This window comes from Trichomycterus rosablanca, chromosome 10 (genome assembly GCF_030014385.1).
Source record: "Trichomycterus rosablanca isolate fTriRos1 chromosome 10, fTriRos1.hap1, whole genome shotgun sequence".
NCBI classification, from domain to species: Eukaryota; Metazoa; Chordata; class Actinopteri; order Siluriformes; family Trichomycteridae; genus Trichomycterus; species Trichomycterus rosablanca.
The window spans coordinates 12550744-12571314 of NC_085997.1; the positions used below are offsets into that span (position 1 = coordinate 12550744).

The following is a 20571-nucleotide window of genomic DNA, read 5'->3' on the forward strand; positions in this document are numbered from 1 at the left end:
GTGTACCTATGATGAAAATTACAGACCTCTCTCATCTTTCTAAGTAGGAGAACCTGCACAATCAGTGGCTGACTAAATACTTTTTGGTCCCACTGTATGTAAACTTCTTTATCCAGTTTTTGTCTTTTATCTTTTCTTTCCTGCTCCAGGCAAATCTGAAAGAAACAGAGGTGACCATTCCAGCCAAGTTGCATAACTCTCTGATCGGATCAAAGGGGTGTTTGGTGCGATCGGTAATGGAGGAGTGCGGGGGTGTTCACATTCACTTCCCTGCTGAAGGATCAGGGGTGGACAAGGTTACCATCCGTGGTCCTGCAGGAGAGGTGGAGAAAGCCAGAAATCAGCTACTGCAGCTTGCCGAAGAGAAGGTGAGAAAGGGAAACAAAGCTGAGTAAGAGGGTAAATAAAGGTAAGGGACACAGGGAATTAGAGCAGAAATCCAGGCTTTGAATCCTCAGTGGTGCAATCAGCCAGTCAGGCATCTACAGACAGGTATGATAGGCTATGTCTTGGGGGGGGCGAGGCCCTGCGTGTGTTACTGTAGTGTGCCTAATGATTCCAGAATAACCGGGCCCACTGCAACCCTGACCAGGATAAAGCATTGGTAAAACATAAAATAAATAAACTTGAAATACATATTAGCATGTTTTAAAACAATGTGTTGTGACCACATGCAAGATTTGATAGTCAACATGAATCCATGGTTTACAATACTATGTCAGTGCATTCAGATAGTCTTCTATTACTGTCTTTTTGCTATTTAATATTCTTTAAGTGTGTGTTTCACATTTCTTTTCATGTTGTACTTCTAAATACATTATATTTGTACACAGACTGTACTTTTTAAGAAGGCTGAGATCTTTTAACATCAGCAGGCCCTTTTTTGTGCACTGTGGTGGAAAAAAACCCTTTTAATAAATACCTTGAAGACTGGATTATAAGTAGAAAAAGAGGTTTCATTTTCACAGCCTCCGCCCCCTTTACCAACTATACATAATTTTTCCTACAGCCCACAAATGGCTTGGCACCTCTGCCAGCCTTGGTTGTATGTCTGTAGACAACAGACCTAGCGAGGCGGTGCAAGTGAGAATCCCCACAGTCCTTAACTTAAACTGTTCTAATTACATGCACAGTAATTAAAAGCCCTTTTTGCAACTCTTGTTGGATTTTTTACCCACTCTGATTAATAAATTAAACAAATGTTGAATTACTGGTTAATTCCCACTTGTTTGACTTGTTGGCCCTACAAAACTCAGGGCCCAATTCTTGCCATTTGCCATGTCTAGGCCTTGCTAATGAAACACATGGTACGAAACCTAGTACATCAAACAAATTAATAGGACAGAGCAAAAAACATTCTGGGAGTTTGGCAGAGAAAGCTACATTAGTTTTAGATCAATAGATATTTTCTAGAAAAACATTTCTGTAAAACATTTTTTTTCTGTACCATATTGCCTCGAAATCTATATCTGATCTTTCACTAACGTGCTGTAAAATGTAGTTCATCTGATGATATGAAAACTACTTCTTCACTCCTGACTTGTTCTCTAGCCAAACCTACAAGATACAGTATTTAGTGACCTTGGTTACTGCATCAGGGCTGATTTTCCATTCATCACACGAGAAATCAGACACAGATGCAGTGAGTGTCATACTCTCAATCCTATACATTCAAGTGATTATAAGCAATGTTCTATATTTGGGTGTCCCGTGGACATATCAAGTGAGTGAAATGAAAAATAGAATATTAAACACACTTATGAAATACACTAACATAGTTTTAGGTGGTGTGTGTGTACACCTATACTTATCTGCTCAATCAGTTTGGCTGCTTTGACTCCACCCTCCAGTCTGCATTTAGGACCTTCAGCTGGTTGGTCTCTTCATCACCGCTGGAACAGTTCTTGGCTATGTGTCCCTTCTTCTCACAGTTATAGCATGTGACTGATATTATTTGGGCAGTTCTTTGAAAAGTGTCCAGTCTTCCCGCAGTCGTAACACACTGTATCCAGACAGGCTGTGGGTCCACTGTCAGTATGTCCACCATGACCCCATCCTAATCCATGGTAACGCCCACTGGCTGCATGCAGGTCCCTGCTCCTGTTTCTTTTTCTCTCTTCTCTTTTCTTCTTCTTTTTATTTATTTTTTATTTTTAACATAGACTGTATGTGCTTCAATCAGGCAAAATCCCAGGTAATGCAAGTGTTTTTACTGTGTTTCAAATCTCAGGTCTCAGTTCATTTTAGATGTGTGTTCCATGAGGTGATATCAGCAGGATTGCAACTGTCTCTTGGTGTCAAGCTTGGGCGGAGTCATCATTGATGTCTGGTGGCTTTGTCTGTTGACACCTCTTGTGTGAGCAGATGACATGAGGCCTTTGGTTGCTGTGGCCAGTGGTGGAGGTGTTGGAAGATCTGGGTGTAGAGTCTTTGTGCACTGGAAGTGTCTGCCTCTCCTTTGTCTTTTGCTGCTCCTCCCTCTTTGATGTGGTTGTCTGAATCCATGTGTTGTACTTCCTGTTGCTGGTGATGCTGTTGAGCAGAACGTCTCTGTTGCATGCGTGTTGGGCTGGAGTCCGGAAAAGTGTCAAATTTCAACAAGAAAAATTTATAATTATTTAGTTTTTACACACCTACTTACATACGTACTACAGCTTTGTAGTAGCAGCTCAGAAGTTTGAATGATATCCAAACAAATGATAATATACCACTAGAAATAATATACGAAATAATATATCCAAGAATGGCAAATGGCAAGTCACAAAAGTTACAAAACACATACAACTACAAATAATAACAAGACACACATACAACATTTAAATCCTCAAATCTACTAAGAACCCAGTCTTTTAGTTTGTGCAAGTGCTGTGTATACGCCCAGAGCTAATACGCACGCCTTGCAGCCACAACACGTCACGAATACTACTTGCCAACCCGTACCAAGTTGCAGGGCCCAGACCATGCATTCAATTAAACACCCAGTGTTTAACTTATTCGCCGTTGCCCCGATAAGTTACATTCGTCAATGTAAATCCAAGTTTTATCGAAAAACTTTGGTCAAAAATCCCATTTAGTCGAGAGACGGGAGGTCTCAACCCCGAAAACCCAGTTTTCGGTCAGCTTCTAGGGGACAACGTATACACACAGTTCCACAAAACTAATTAAATCACTAATTCCATTACAGAATTACTACTAAAACAAAGAAGGGTTCTTTCTCACCTGTATGAGTACGGACAGTAGCGCAGGGCAGACCACTGACGATCAGACAATGCTTCCTTTCATCTAAAAAAAATGAGATAAAGGATGAAGATAAATTTGAAATCTCCACGAGCGTCCTCAAGCTTGTCTGTCCGTCAGGCCAAACCCAAACGAACTGGCCCTCTGTGGTGCCAAATTGTGGTGGAAAAAACCCTTTTAATAAATACCTTGAAGACTGGATTATAAGTAGAAAAAGAGGTTTATTTTTATCTGCAGATAAGGATCGCACTGCTGAGGTTTTCTACGTGAAGGGCTTGCCAGTGTGATCCTTATCTGCAGATAAGAATAAACCTCTTTTTCTACTTATAATCCAGTCTTCAAGGTATTTATTAAAATGTTTTTTTTCCACCACAGCACTTTCTATCAGTCTGTGGTGGCCAGTGTTCTTTTCTTTGGAGTGGTTTGCTGGGGTGAGAGTGCTAGAACAACTGACACAAACCGAATAAACAAACAGATCAAGAAGGCCAGCTCCATAGTGGGGTCCGAACAGGACTCAGTTCAGCAGACAGCAGAGTTAAGAATGCTCACAAAACTTAACTCAATAATCAAAAACCATTCACACCCACTTCATACACTGGAGGTGTTTCGACAAAGCACCTTCAGTCACAGACTGATTCCTCCCAAATGCAGGACTGAACGCTACAGAAAATCTTTTCTTACAACTGCAATCAGTCTGTTCAACAATTCATAATAATTCATAATAATTTATAATAAATATCTACATTTTGTATGTTACGCATGCACCATAAGACCAGTGTTTACATACTGTACCTAATACCTAATATAGACCTACATTTTGTATGCTATGCATGCACCATAAAAATAGTGTTTACATGTATATACAGTGGGGCCAAAAAGTATTTAGTCAGCCACTGATTGTGCAAGTTCTCCTACTTAGAAAGATGAGAGAGGTCTGTAATTTTCATCATAGGTACACTTCAACTATGAAAGACAAAATGAGAAAAAAAAATCCAGGAAATCACATTGTAGGATTTTTAAAGAATTTATTTGTAAATTATGGTGGACAATAAGTATTTGGTCACCCACAAACAAGCAAGATTTCTGGCTCTCACAGACCTGTAACAACTTCTTTAAGAAGCTCTTCTGTCCTCCACTCGTTACCTGTATTAATGGCACCTGTTTGACCTCGTTATCTGTATAAAAGACACCTGTCCACAGCCTCAAACAGTCAGACTCCAAACTCAACCATGGCCAAGACCAAAGAGCTGTCGAAGGAAACCAGGAAGAAAATTGTAGACCTGCACCAGGCTGGGAAGAGTGAATCTACAATAGGCAAGCAGGTTGGTGTGAATAAATCAACTGTGGGAGCAGTAAGAAAATGGAAGACATAAAAGACCATTGATAATCTCCCTCGATCTGGGGCCCCACGCAAGATCTCATCCCGTGGGGTCAAAATGATCATGAGAACGGTGAGCAAAAATCCCAGAACTACACGGAGGGACCTGATGAATGACCTGCAGAGAGCTGGGACCAAAGTAACAAAGGCTACCATCAGTAACACACTACGCCGAGAGGGACTCAAAACCTGCAGTGCCAGGCGTGTCCCCCTGCTTAAGCCAGTACATGTCCAGGCCCATCTGAAGTTTGCCAGAGAGCATATGGATGATCCAGAAGAGGATTGGGAGAATATCATGTGGTCAGATGAAACCAAAATGGAACTTTTTGGTAAAAACTCAACTCGTCGTGTTTGGAGGAAGAAGAATGCTGAGTTGCATCCCAAGAACACCATACCTACTGTGAAGCATGGGGGTGGAAACATCATGCTTTGGGGCTGTTTTTCTGCAAAGGGGACAGGACGACTGATCCGTGTTAAGGGAAGAATGAACTGGGCCATGTATCGTGAGATTTTAAGCCAAAACCTCGTTCCATCAGTGAGAGCATTGAAGATGGAACGTGGCTGGGTCTTCCAGCATGACAATGATCCCAAACACACCGCTCGGGCAACGAAGGAGTGGCTCCATAAAAAGCATTTCAAGGTCCTGGAGTGGCCTAGCCAGTCTCCAGACCTCAACCCCATAGAAAATTTGTGGAGGGAGTTGAAAGTCCGTGTTGCCCAGCGACAGCCCCAAAACATCACTGCTCTAGAGGAGATCTGCATGGAGGAATGGGCCAAAATACCAGCTACAGTGTGTGCAAACCTGGTGAAGACTTACAGGAAACGTTTGACCTCTGTCATTGCCAACAAAGGTTATGTTACAAAGTATTGAGTTGAACTTTTGTTATTGACCAAATACTTATTTTCCACCATAATTTACAAATAAATTCTTTAAAAATCCTACAATGTGATTTCCTGGATTTTTCTCTCTCATTTTGTCTCTCATAGTTGAAGTGTACCTATGATGAAAATTACAGACCTCTCTCATCTTTCAAAGTAGGAGAACCTGCACAATCAGTGGCTGACTAAAAACTTTTTGGCCCCACGGTAGAATCTTACTGTGAATTTTTATTGTTTGTTTTATACTGTTAGTGAATGTTGTATGTATGCAAGAAGTTGTTTGTTGTCTGATGTGAGCTGCTGTAACAAAGAAATTTCTTGCAAAGGATCAATAAAGTATCTATCTATCTATATGGCCAAACATATGTGAACATCTAACCATTAACTTGTTGGACACCTCATTCCAAAACCATTTTGGCATTCATATGAAATTGTCCTTTTCAGATTTGTTTTGTGTTTCTAGAGAATTTGTTCCTTATTTAGTTAAAAGAGCATTTAGGAGATCAGGCATTGATGTGGGAAGTAAAGCTATACTCTCCCCAGACATAGGCCAATCATGTCTGTATGTAGTCACCCCACTGACCGATAGCACTGCTGTGGATTTGAACCTTAGATTCCAGCAGTAGTGAGCTAGCGTAAATTACCACACCAAGATGCACATCCAAAAGTTACACATGAGCATTTAGATATATATCCTTTACTATCATTTACAAGTACACAGTCATAGAAGAAATTAGTGAGGTAAATATAGTAAATTATTCTAAATCAAAAGGGGGTAAATACCTGTTTATTGTGTATTTGTCGACATTTTTTTGGATTTTTTTGTTTTTAGGAACACAGTAATAAATAGTATGTGTGGGTGGAATGAAAGAATCAACATATTTTTGGCGGCCTGTTAACTTGGGAAGGAGTTCAAAAACGATTCAATATACTCTGTAAGTATGTATTACACTTTTTGTCTTTCATTTACTCTCCAGCAAGTCAACAACTTTACAGTTGAGCTTCAGGCTAAACCAGAGTACCACAAATTCCTGATTGGCAAAGGAGGAGCAAAAATTCGGCGGGTTCGAGACCGGACTGGAGCTCGCATCATCTTCCCCTCGACTGGCGAACCACAGCTGGACCGAATCACCATTGTGGGCAAAGAGGCGGCAGTTCTGCTTGCACAGAAAGAGCTGGAAACACTTATCAAGAACCTGGTACTGCAGCACATCACTTATACTTCTCAGAACTGTGTCAGAACTAAATATGGAAAATGAGTAAATGTTTTGCTATTAATAAGATGCTCGGGTGGTGCTGCGTTCTAATATGCCAGGTCACCACAACAGAGAGCTCTCGAATTTGAATCTCAGCCTGACCTAACCAGGCATTCGATAGACACAATTGGTTATTCTCAACACACGTCAGGCTCTCTGGAAGAACCCACCCTGGCACTTGCATGTATGTGGATCTCCCTAGCTAGGGTGGGGGTGGTGCAAGTGGCAGATAAATTGCAGTATGCAGCAGGATGCTGGAAACTTTTAAACTGAGTGAAAAAGGAGGTAAACTCCTACTACTTAGTACTTAATCGCATCTAATTTTTCTCCCACAGGATGATGTGATTGAAGACAGTATGTTTGTGGACCCTCGACATCACCGTCACTTTGTCTGTCGGCGAGGCCAGGTGCTGAGAGAGCTAGCTGAGGAGTATGGTGGCGTTGCAGTTAGCTTCCCTCGCACAGGCACATATAATAGCAGTGTCACTTTAAAAGGGGCAAAGGAGTGTGTGGATGCTGCGAAGAAGCGAATTCAGGAGATCATTCAGGATCTGGTGAGCATGAGGAAAACCAAGACCACGTGACTGTGGCGTTTTTACACTATCATCTAGGATGGATTTTGGGCTTGTCTGGCAAAAAGGTGCTTTTGTTTTTAAAATTCTGTACTTTTTATTGTTTGGATGTTTTTTTTTTTGTTTTTTTTTTTTACCCCTTTTTCTCTTTTTTAGTGCGTCCAATTGCCCGATTGCGTCATGCTTCCTTTCCACCAATGCCGATCTCTGCTCTGATTAAGGAGAAAGAAGCTACCCCACGCCTCCTCAGACACGTGGGCAGCATGCCCTATGCATCTTATCATCTACACTTTGATGAGTGCAGTGCAGCTCAGCACTAGGGAGAAACACACCCTGAGAGCATTCTTTTCTCATCTCTGTGCAGGCGCAATCAATTGCATTAGTTATGAGAGAGAGACCCTATCCGGCTTAGTCCCACCCATATCTGAACAACAGGTCAATCGTTGTTCATGTGGCCGCTCAGCCTAGGCGGCAGGCAGAGCTGAGATTCGATACAATGTATTCGAGATCCCAGCTCTGGTCCCAGCATGTGTTTTTACCGCTGCGCCACCTGAGCGGCCTTGTTTGGATGTTTTAATATTATCAAGTCAAAATTATGTTTTGGTACTACTAGAAGCATTTAGACTCTATGCTTTTTAAAATGTGTTTTAGAAGATTTTAGGACATTTATTGTAACAGGGTGGGGCACTTCTCACCACTGAGGTGACAGGTGTTACCTCATACCTGTGAGAACTGGAAAGATAAACTTCTAATATCCAGGATGCTAAACTAAGGCAGAACAGTACAATGAAACTATAAAATGTATGGTGACCAAAATAACAGGAATTAATTGAACAAACAAAAAGACCAAACAAGAGAACTCAGGTGGCCGTGCGGTCACCCTACAAGGACAATGGTGATGCCACAGCAAAATGCATGATTATAGAGGAAAGTAGGAAACTGTAAGATAAACAAAAAACAACAAAAAAAAGTTTGATGGTTTGCTGGTTCAAGTCCCACCACCACCAAGGTGCCACTGTTGGGCCACAGAGCAAGGCCCTCAAATCTTGCATTGTATTCAGTAACAAGTGAAAATTGCTTTGGATAAAAACGCTATAAATGTAAATATTGTGCAATCAAAAAAACTGTTGTCTGAAACACTGAAGTTGAGTTTACTAGACCACACCCAGGTTCCAAATCCACATTCGTACATGACTAGACATAAAAACCTTTTAATCTTTGGTGTTTACGTTCTTAGTGTTACTGACATTGTTTGTTCAAGAAATGTGCATATGTGTGTAACAGCAAATAGAAGTGCCATTATGTGTTTTTGAGCAGGAGTCTCAGGTGAGTGTGGAGGTGGTAATCCCACAGCGCTTCCACAGAGCCATAATGGGGCCCAAAGGTTGCAGGATCCAGCAGATCACCCGAGAGCATGAGGTCCAGATCAAATTCCCTGAGAGAGAGGACTCCACAGGTGGCATTATCCTAGTATTATAATCATTGTACCCTCCTACATGCATAAATCTGTATGTCCAGAGAACTTATTTATGTTTTTAGCTCAAGAAGCGTGTCCTGTGGAGAATGACGACACTCACCTTGAGAAATCTGGGCCTCGAAAATGTGACATAATCACTGTGACTGGTCGGGCAGAGAAGTGTGAACTGGCACAGGCAGCCTTGCTAGTAAGGAACCTGCTGCATTAAGTTTTTCTTATATTGTTTTTTAATCCCTGCAGTTGAATCTGAATGTTTTTCTTTCTTCTCCAATGCCTTTTTGTAAAAATAAAAAAAATTTCTAGGCAGCTTTTTTTACCACATATCCAATAGTATACAGTAGTACTCAACAACGTATTGTTTAACATGGATCATCATGATGATTTACGACTATTCAATTCAAACTGTCAATTCCAATTTCCTGTTAATGATGCAACATTGAGGAGGGCTGCAGACTAGCATGGGCCTCCTCTGACACATGTAAAGCAGCTGACCTCATGACTGACCAGCGCCACAAGCTTACAGGGAGCTTTAACACACAGACGAAGACACTATTCTTTTAGTTTTTTTCCACCATAGTTTTCGACTACACTTGTAGGAGTTGTCGTTGTCATGACAGTAAAAATCTCCCCACCAGGCTTTTCCTTCCATAGACACAGATGACTGTGTCTGTTCCTGACTAGGCTGGTGGCACTGCCAAGTCTTTACAGTGGTGGGCTAGTGTATCAGACCTCTGCACCCCAAAAGTCCATTTTCCTTACCTTGTTAATTCCTGTTTGTTTTATCTGCTTTAATTGTTTAGGCTCTGCTTCCTGTGACGATTGATGTAGAGGTGCCATTTGACCTGCACCGTTACATCATTCGGCAAAAAGGAACTGGCATAAGAAAGATGATGGAGGACTATGAGGTAAGTAGGTTTGACTTCAGTGACAGTGAATAATTGACAGTGAGTAAACTATATTACCATAAGTATACAGTGGTGTTCAAAAAAATAGCAGTCCAACACCATTAACCTGATAAATCACTGTTTTTAGTAGAAGTGATATTTCTGCATAGCAAAAAATTTACTTGAAAGTGTAGTAGAGTAATGAAAACAAAACAAACCCAACAACTAGAACATGCATGCCACTCATTATGAGTAATCGAAGCATTGATTGAAAGGGGGTTGTTCAAAATAATAGCAGTGAGGAGTTCAATTGGTGAAGTCATCAATTATGCAGAAGAACGGGTGTCAATTTTGGCCCTTATCTAATGTAGGAGGGTGGCAAATGTTGCACAGGTTGGTCATAGCGCTAAATGGGTTGTTCCAGGCATTGTTCTGATGAACAGCGTACTTTGATTAAAAAGTTGATAGTAGAGGGAAAAAACATACAGAAAAGTGCAGCAAACTATAGGCTGTTCAGCTAAAATGATCTCAAATGCCTTGAAGTGACAACCAAAACCTGAAAGATGCGGAAGGAAGCGTGGAACTACTGTTCAAAAGGATCGAAGAATAGCCAGGATGGCAAAGGTTCAGCCAATAATCACCTCCAGAAAGATCAAGGAACATCTGAAGTTACCAGTGAGTACAGAAGATAATTAAGTGAAGCCAATTTACCAGCAAGAACTCCTGCAAAGTCCCGTTGTTAAGAAACAGACACGTCCTAAATGGGTTCAAATTTGCCAAGGAACACATTGACTGGTCCAAAGAGAAGTGGTTCAACATTTTGTGGACTGGTGAAAGCAAAATTGTTCTTTTTGGGTCTAGTGGCCGTAGACAGTATGTCAGACGACCCCTGAGCACTGGACAATTCAAGCCAGAGTGCACTGTGAAGATAGTAAAGCATGGTGGTACAAAATGATGATATGGGGATGTTTTTTATACCATGGTGTTACGCCTATTTATCTCATACGAGGGATCATGGATCAGTTTAAATATATCAGAATACTTGAGATCAATCATGTTGCCCTATGTCGAAGAAGAAATGTCCTTAAAATGGGTGTTTCAACATGACAATGACCCAAAACATCTTGATTACAGACAAACAAGACTGAGGTAATAGAGTGACCAGCCCAATCCCAGAGAGAACTTGTCTTCTGACGTCTGAAACATGTTTTTTTTGAGGCAAAACCCAAAAATGCAGAAGAACTGTGGAACGTAGTCTGATCATCCTGGACTGGATACCTGTTCAGATGTGCCAGAAGTTGGTCGACTCCATGCAACACAGATCTTACAAACAATTGTTATATTAAATATTAGTTCAGTAATTTAAAGTAAAGTGAAACCTCAAACATTTTTTCATGTTATAGATAATTTTTTTTAGTTTTTTTAAGAAAAATGCTGGCACTGCTATTTTTTTGAACAACCTAATATTCATTTTTCTTAATTTTCTGTAAAGGATGAACACAAACTGGCTAAATTTTAATAATGTTTTGATTTAGAATTGAAAGTGTAGTATTTTCAATGCATTTGCATTTATGGAAATAAAAGTTATAATGATTTTGTGCTTTATTCGGTTTTTTGAAATCACTGCTATTTTTTTGAACACTACTGTATGTCATTTAGCAGTCACCTTTATTCAAAGCAGCCTACAGCTGCAGCTAATAAACAGTCAAGCAATTATGGGTTATGGAGCATTTTGATGGTTGTGGGGCTTGAACCATCAACATTTTGGATTGTGTCTGTGTAGGTGTTGTCCAAAGAGCATTTGTGTGTGATTAGAAGGTCTGGTTTGCTATTGACAATCCAATTCATCCCAAAGTTGTTCAGTGGGGTTGAGATAAAAGCTTTATGCAGGCCAGTGAAGTTCCTCCACAACAAATATGATAAATCTTGTGTTTATGATCATTGCTTTGTACACATGGGTACAGTCATGCTGGAACAGGAAAGAGCCTTTCCTGTTGCCTGACTATAAGGGCAGTGGTAGCTCATTGATAAGGGGATTGGCCAAGTAATCAGAAGGTTGCTGTTTTAACCCCATTACTGACAAGGTGCCACTGTAGGCCCCTGAGCAAGGCCCTTAACCCTCATTCACCTGCATTGTATTCATTAACAAGTGAAAGTCGCTTTGGATAAAAGCATCTTCTGAATGCCATAAATGTAAATGTTGCCAGCAATGAGTGTCCCTGAACCACCCCAGTTTAATAATTTAGAGGTGTGTCAACATACTTTTGACCACTTAGTGTAGCTGCATTTATATTTAGGAACTTTATTACTAAGGTTATGTTAGGGTATATCCTACTGTAGACTGTCTTGTTTAATGCAGATGAATGTAATGCCTGGTGCTGTGCAGGTAAACATCTGGGTTCCTCAGCAAGAACAGCAGTCAGATGTGATAAAGATAATGGGGCAGGAGGCTAATGTGGAGAGAGCAAAGCAAGCTCTTCAATCCAGAGTCAAAGAGCTGCAGGCTGAACAGGAGGATCGGGTAACCATTACAGCACATTGCATCGTACTTTCTGGATACGTTTCATTCATAAATGGCATAAAAAGGGAATACACTGTCATTGATGTAAAATACACAACAGACACATACACACTTGTGGAGCACCTTGTGAAGAAATTCACTAAACATCGGTATGTGAGTAAACAAGCCAGTAGGAAAGCAAGTAAGCCAGCAAGTCAAGTGCGTGGTGTGCTTTACATCAAACAAGCACACATAATTTGCAATGTAAATATGGTTTTTGCCTGAAATGCAACGTGTGCATATCACAGGGAAATCTCTATATAATCTTTATCTTATCTGACTCAGTACTGTTACTGAAATTTTAATCAGCAGCAGCAAGATTTTTATTATTATTATTTTTTATATACACCGATCAGCCATAACGATCAGCCAACCACCTGCTAGTTTCTACACTCACTGTCCATTTTATCAGCTCCACTTACCATATAGAAGCACTTTGTAGTCTACAATTACTGACTGTAGTCCATCTGTTTCTCTGCATGCTTTGTTAGCGCCCTTTCATGCTGTTCTTCAATGGTCAGGACTCTCACAGGACCACTACAGAGTAGGTATTATTTGGGTGGTGGGTCATTCTCAGCACTGCAGTGACACTGACATGGTGGTGGTGTGTTAGTGTGTGTTGTGCTGGTATGAGTGGATCAGACACAGCAATGCTGATGGAGGTTTTAAAAACCTCACTGTTACTGCTGGACTGAGAATAGTCCACCAACCAAAAACATCCAGCCAACAGCGCCCCGTAGGCAGCGTCCTGTGACCACTGATGAAGGTCTCGAAGATGACCAACTCAAACAGCAGCAATAGATGAGCGATCGTCTCTGACTTTACATCTATATGGTGAACCAACAAGGTAGAAGTGTATAATACAGTGGACAGTGAGTGGACACGGTATTTAAAAACTCCAGCAGCGCTGCTGTGTCTGATCCACTCATACCAGCACAACACATACTAACACACCACCACCATGTCAGTCTCACTGTATTGCTGAGAATGATCCACCACCTAAATAATACCTTCTCTGTGGTGGTCCTGTGGGGGTCCTGATTATTGAAGAACAGGGTGAAAGCAGGCTTAAAAAAGTATGTAGAGAAACAGATGATCTTATAAATACATATTCTTAAGTGGCTGATTTTTCATTTCTGCTCATTTTGTTTTAATTTTTGTTCACTGTATCATTTAAATTGACCTCATTATATACAGATCTGGACACCCTTGCTCAAATTCCATGTTTTGTTAATTTATCAAATAAGTTAATGCAGCATGTACTATATCAGACTTCTGTATTTTTTTAATATGTCAAATGATCATAAAATGTGGCTTGTGCAAAGGTTTTGGACACTAAGGGGTTTTCTTTATATTATTATATTAGTATCTTTTAAGGTGAGAAGGGTTAAATATTTCCAGTTGCAACTGTAAAAAATATATGATTATGGGATAAATACCGACTTTAGTCAGCAACTAGCACAAACAATAAAAAGTTTACTATCAACAATTATGTACAGTATATCCACTTGTGTAATTTACTTTTCAGGCTTTACGGAGTTACAAGGTGTCACTATCAGTTGACCCAAAATATCATCCCAAAATCATTGGTCGAAAAGGTGCTGTGATCTCCCAGATTCGTAGAGATTATGATGTCAGTGTGCAGTTCCCTGATAAGGCTGATGAGCAGCAGGTGGGTCTGTTTATGTTTCTGCTTTGTAAAATCAATTTTCTTTAGGAATGATTTCAGTGGCTTAAAATATTTATCTTTTTTTTTTCTACACCCCCTGCCTTTCTTCTCTTATACTTTGTGGGTAGGATGCAATAGTGATCTGGGGTTATGAGCAAAATGTAGAGGAGGCAAAGGCAGCTATAGGGCAGATTGTAGCAGAGCTACAGGAGATGGTGAGTGAGGACGTCTGCCTGGATCACCGGGTCCATGCACGCATCATCGGAGCTCGCGGTAAAGCTATTCGCAAAGTCATGGAGGAGTTTAAAGTAAGTTCTATGCTCCGAACTGCAAAGTGAACTAATGGTTAACTGCATCTTTTCATTTCACTTTTCATTGTACACAATATACATTTCAAAGGACACATTCTTTTTTTAGGAATACAAAAGAATAGTATCCCTGGCGAGAAGGTGTAAACAGAGCTTGGTGTTTTAGCCAAAATTATAAATAATAACCCTTTAAATATGGACTAATAACTATATACATCCAGATTATGTTTAAAAATATAAAAATGTAATCTAATTGCTTAGTGATCACAACTGATTAAATTAAAATGTAATTAAAAATTAAATTTAAAAACAGGAGTCTTAGACAAACTTAGGACATCACATTAAAAAATAAGTTTTTATTAGCACAGTTATGTGAACAACCTTTTAAGAACTAATAGTAAGCCGCTCAGGTGGCGCAGCGGTAAAAACACACACTAGAACACGAGCTGGGATCTCTAATACATCGTATCTGCCGGCTGGGCTGAGCAGCCGCATGAACAACGATTGGCCTGTTGTTCATATAGGGGTGAGGCATTAAGCCGGATAGGGACTCCCATAACTGATGCAACTACGACCTCTGCTGGCTGATTGATGGCGCCTGCACAGGGATGGGGAGAGAGTGCAAATCAAAGTGTGTCTCTCCGTACACAGAGCTGATTCGCAGCTGATCTCGTCTAGTGTAGGTGACAAAATGCATACGGCTGCTGCCCACGTGTCAGAGGGGGTGTGGGTTAGCTTCATTCTCTTCAAATCAGAGTGGGGGCCGGCATTAGTGGAGAGGAAGCATGACACAATCGGGCAATTGGATGCGCTAAAAGTCAGGAGAAAAAGGGGAGAAAATGCTTAAAACAATAATAAAAAAAAAAAGAACTACTAGTAACAGTTAAGTTCTTTAATTTCTGCATATTTGTGGCACTCCTATTGTTTCAGATCTTCTGAACTAAATTGGGCATGACAAATACAACCTGAAAAAACATAAAATACAGTTTTTAAATGATCATGTTGGGCTGCGCTCACATTTTGCACATCCGTGCCATTGTTTCAATTGGAGTAAAGAGGTTTATACAGCCTGCTGCTGCACTCAAGAGTTAAATTTAACTGATCTTTGACCCAGTTTGCCGCTGACCTTTTCAAAGCGCAGACAATATGACAAATTGTTTAGTTGACTTAGACATAAGTGAAGCACAGACATGGTGGAGAGAAACCGTTTCGCAAACCCTAAACTGTTATATGGCATGGCGAGAAGTGAAATGTGAAATAGGGAGACCGGGTTTGAATTTTAGAGAGCAGTTCCACATTTACTAATCTGTGAATTGCTTCTTGTGGTGCTGTAGCTTTTTGATATGCTCTACTACGCCCTTTGATTGAGGCAATAAAGTTCCATCAACCATTTTTTATCTTCTCATGTCTCCAAATGAGAACCATTGGCTGTGTCGTTAAACTAAAATACCTTTTAAACTGCATTTGAATAAACTATCTAAATAACTGCAGGCCTTGCTTGTAAAGTTAGTGGTCATGATTTCACCATTTTACCAAATATGGGCGAAAACCAGGTCAATAGGGATTAAAAGTTGAAGTTGAAAACCACTGTTTACTAAGAGAATTATAAAGGCTTGTTTACATTTACCAAAATAACACCTGGATGAGCCCTGAGCTTTTTGGGATAATGGTCTGTGGAATGTGGATATTTTTTGTAAAACAGGGGTCCTGTTTTTTTTTGGTTTTTTTTGCTGTAAAGGTAAATTAAGTAATTTCACTTGGCTAGTGCTGCAGTAAATTATGCTAGCCCACTACCGCTGGATTTGCAGCCTGTTCAGGGTGTCTTGCGCAGTGTTGGAACCGGATGGAACCGGACCCATCACAACCCTAACCAGAATAAAGTCGTTAATGAAAATAAAATAAAATCAATCATGATGCTCTTTAATAAAGTCAGTGTCTCATTTTATCTGTATAATACTCAGCACTAACTACAAGACTTGTTCATGCATGATTGTATTTCCTTGTCCTCTTACCAGTCTATGAACTTTTGCAGGTTGATGTTAGGTTTCCTCAGCCAGGCTCAGACGATCCAGACAAAGTGTCAGTTACAGGACTGCCAGAGAATGTGGACAAAGCCATCGACCAACTCCTCAACCTGGAGGAGGAATATGTGAGTAAAAAAACACTTCAAGTTTTGTTGCAGGGTCATTATTAATTTACATTTATATTCTACACTTTTGTATAATGCAATCATATTGGTTAATCATACAGATGTTGAGTGTGACTGAAACAGAAACTCTGGCAGCCTACATGAAGCCTCCCTCTCGAGTTGTAGGAGCAGGAGGAAGAGGTGATGAGGAGAGCAGAGGCATAATTAAAGGCTTTGTTGTCAAAGATGCCCCATGGAACGTCTCAGGCGGAAAGGTAGTAACAGATCTATACAAGCAGCAAATGAATCACTCAGCAAAGAGTTGCCATTTTTGTGCTGTTAAATATAAATGTATTTAACTTTTATGCTTTTATGCTAAAATAACTTTTTTTTTGTAAGTATAACTGCACTATAGATTCTCCAAGGTTGCGTATGGTTTGTGGGAAGATGTTTTATCTGAAATGAATGTTTAAAAAATCTTGAATTTTTGGACATGCATATATGCTGATCACCCGTAACATTAAAACCACCTCCTTGTTTCTACACTCACTGTCCATTTTATCAGCTCCACTTACCATATAGAAGCACTTTGTAGTTCTACAATTACTGATTGTAGTCCATCTGTTTCTCTACATGCTTTGTTAGCCCCCTTTCATGCTGTTCTTCAATGGTCAGGACTCTCCCAGGACCACCACAGAGCAGGTATTATTTGGGTGGTGGATCATTCTCAGCACTGCAGTGACACTGACTAATGGTGGTGTGTTAGTGTGTGTTGTGCTGGTATGAGTGGATAAGACACAGCAATGCTAATGGAGTTTTTAAACACCTCACTGTCACTGCTGGACTGAGAATAGTCCACCAACCAATAAATATCCAGCCAACAGCGCCCTGTGGGCAGCGCTCTGTGACCACTGATGAAGGTTTAGAAGATGACCAACTCAAACAGCAGCAATAGATGAGCGATTGTCTCTGACTTTACATCTACAAGGTGGACCAACTAGGTATGAGTGTCTAATAGAGTGGACAGTGAGTGGACACAGTATTTAAAAACTCCAGCAGTGCTGCTGTGTCTGATCCACTCATACCAGCACAACACACACCAACACACAACCACCATGTCAGTGTCACTGCAGTGCTGAGAATGATCAATTACCTAAATAATACCTGCTCTGTGGTGGTCCTGTGAGGGTCCTGACCGTTGAAGAACAGGGTGAAAGCAGGCTAAAAAAGTATGTAGAGAAATAGATGGACTAGTCAGTAATTGTAGAACTACAAAGTGCTTCTATATGGTAAGTGGAGCTGATAAAATGGACAGTGAGTGTAGAAACAAGGAGGTGGTTTTAATGTTATGGTTGATCAGTGTAAGTGTGTGTTGCTATGTTTGTTCACAACTAAACTGGGTTAGCTGTTTTCAGAATGTTGTTCTTTTTTATTAGTAATCCAATCAAGCCCCAACTGCCCCAACATCTATGTTCATGTACACAGTGTGGTGGGGACCAAGAGTGAAATGCTTCTAATTCATGACAAAGCTAACAATTTGGGTTTTCCTCCCATTCTTGGCAGAGAGAGCACTTTTTAATGTAAAATAGTCAAACACTCTGGGTTTATACTGACATTACAAAAGATCAGCATTTAAAAAACACTATAAAACTTTTTACAGGACCAAATTAGTAATCCAGTTGCTGTATATACAGTGGGGCAAAAAAGTATTTAGTCAGCCACTGATTGTGCAAGTTTTTGTCCATTATGGTGGAAAATAAGTATTTGGTCACCCACAAACAAGCAAGATTTCTGGCTCTCACAGACCTGTAACTTCTTCTTTAAGAAGCTCTTCTGTCCTCCACTCGTTACCTGTATTAATGGCACCTGTTTGACCTCGTTATCTGTATAAAAGACACATGTCCACAGCCTCAAACAGTCAGACTCCAAACTCAACCATGGCCAAGACCAAAGAGCTGTCGAAGGACACCAGGAAGAAAATTGTAGACCTGCACCAGGCTGGGAAGAGTGAATCTACAATAGGCAAGCAGGTTGGTGTGAATAAATCAACTGTGGGAGCAGTAAGAAAATGGAAGACATAAAAGACCATTGATAATCTCCCTCGATCTGGGGCCCCACGCAAGATCTCATCCCGTGGGGTCAAAATGATCATGAGAACGGTGAGCAAAAATCCCAGAACTACACGGAGGGACCTGATGAATGACCTGCAGAGAGCTGGGACCAAAGTAACAAAGGCTACCATCAGTAACACACTACGCCGAGAGGGACTAAAATCCTGCAGTGCCAGGCGTGTCCCCCTGCTTAAGCCAGTACATGTCCAGGCCCGTCTGAAGTTTGCCAGAGAGCATATGGATGATCCAGAAGAGGATTGGGAGAATATCATGTGGTCAGATGAAACCAAAATGGAACTTTTTGGTAAAAACTCAACTCGTCGTGTTTGGAGGAAGAAGAATGCTGAGTTGCATCCCAAGAACACCATACCTACTGTGAAGCATGGGGGTGGAAACATCATGCTTTGGGGCTGTTTTTCTGCAAAGGGGACAGGACGAGTGATCCGTGTTAAGGGAAGAATGAACGGGGCCATGTAAAAAGCATTTCAAGGTCCTGGAGTGGCCTAGCCAGTCTCCAGACCTCAACCCCATAGAAAATTTGTGGAGGGAGTTGAAAGTCCGTGTTGCCCAGCGACAGCTCTAGAGGAGATCTGCATGGAGGAATGGGCCAAAATACCAGCTACAGTGTGTGCAAACCTGGTGAAGACTTACAGGAAACGTTTGACCTCTGTCATTGCCAACAAAGGTTATGTTACAAAGTATTGAGTTGAACTTTTGTTATTGACCAAATACTTATTTTCCACCATAATTTACAATTAAATTCTTTAAAAATCCTACAATGTGATTTCCTGGATTTTTTTTTCTTCTCATTTTGTCTCTCATAGTTGAAGTGTACCTATGATGAAAATTACAGACCTCTCTCATCTTTCTAAGTAGGAGAACTTGCACAATCAGTGGCTGACTAAATACTTTTTGGCCCCACTGTATATTTTGGATTGAGCATATTTCCTACCAAAATGTATTCCTACCAGGCTGTCATACCATACAGTACATTTTCCTTATAAGTGCTTTGTAACCTTGTCTGCAGGCCCCCGACATGAGCAGCGCTGAGGACTTCCCTACATTTGGCTCTGGAGTAACACAGAAACAGATGTCTGCCTGGGGACCCAAAAAATTCAGAGAGTGAGATGTGACATTCTTACCTGGGAAGACACTTTTTTGTCTTATCCTTGGTCTTGTAAATGTTAAAGAAGAAATTTTAAGTTTCCTATGACTTACCCTCATCCAAGACCTCCTCCCAGAGGTGAAATTTCCCCCCTTTTTTTACCCATTCTTTTTACATGGCACGGGCAGCTAACTGATTAAATTCACTTAATATGCACTTAATAAGACTGTCTTACTTTCAGTCAGAAAACAAGGACTTATTTTTCGGATAACCACAAGTGGGTCTGCATACAGTGCTGGCCAAAAGTATTGGCACCCCTGCAATTCTGTCAGATAATACTCAATTTCTTCCAGAAAATGATTGCAATCACAAATGCTTTGGTATTAATATCTTCATTTATTTTGCTTGCAATGAAAAAACACAAAAGAGAATGAAAAAAAAGTCAAATCAATTATCATTTTACACAAAACTCCAAAAATGGGCCGGACAAAAGTATTGGCACCCTCAGCCTAATACTTGGTAGCACAACCTTTAGACAAAATAACTGCGAACAACCGCTTCCGGTAACCATCAATGAGTGTCTTACAATGCCCTGCTGGAATTTTAGACCATTCTTCTTTGGCAAACTGCTCCAGGTCCCTGAGATTTGAAGGGTGCCTTCTCCAAACTGCCATTTTGAGATCTCTCCACAGGTGTTCTATGGGATTCAGGTCTGGACTCATTGCTGGCCACTTTAGAAGTCTCCAGTGCTTTCTCTCAAACCATTTTCTAGTGCTTTTTGAAGTGTGTTTTGGGTCATTGTCCTGCTGGAAGACCCATGACCTCTGAGGGAGACCCAGCTTTCTCACACTGGGCCCTACATTATGCTGCAAAATTTGTTGGTAGTCTTCAGACTTCATAATGCCATGCACACGGTCAAGCAGTCCAGTGCCAGAGGCAGCAAAGCAACCCCAAAACATCAGGGAACCTCCGCCATGTTTGACTGTAGGGACCGTGTTCTTTTCTTT

General features: G+C 40.7%; 1 protein-coding gene across 4 annotated transcripts in view; it reads left to right on the forward strand.

Annotated features, from left to right (window-relative positions):
• hdlbpb (high density lipoprotein binding protein b) overlaps nt 1–19825 on the forward strand; it is a 31228-nt gene extending 11403 nt beyond the window's left edge. For 2 of the 4 annotated variants that reach the window (XM_063002840.1, XM_063002841.1), the window contains exons 16-27: nt 150–368; nt 6472–6693; nt 7086–7304; nt 8640–8778; nt 8862–8986; nt 9600–9704; nt 12043–12204; nt 13772–13915; nt 14041–14220; nt 16253–16369; nt 16471–16623; nt 19487–19825. In XM_063002840.1, the coding sequence (XP_062858910.1) occupies nt 150–368; nt 6472–6693; nt 7086–7304; nt 8640–8778; nt 8862–8986; nt 9600–9704; nt 12043–12204; nt 13772–13915; nt 14041–14220; nt 16253–16369; nt 16471–16623; nt 19487–19585 (1884 nt within the window). In that variant the 3' untranslated portion in view covers nt 19586–19825. Of the gene's footprint in view, nt 1–149; nt 369–6471; nt 6694–7085; nt 7305–8639; nt 8779–8861; nt 8987–9599; nt 9705–10817; nt 11184–12042; nt 12205–13771; nt 13916–14040; nt 14221–16252; nt 16370–16470; nt 16624–19486 lie in introns of those variants that run through there. The other 2 variants (XM_063002842.1, XM_063002843.1) reach the window with 2 other exon arrangements.
• The last annotated feature ends 746 nt before the right edge of the window (nt 19826–20571 follow it).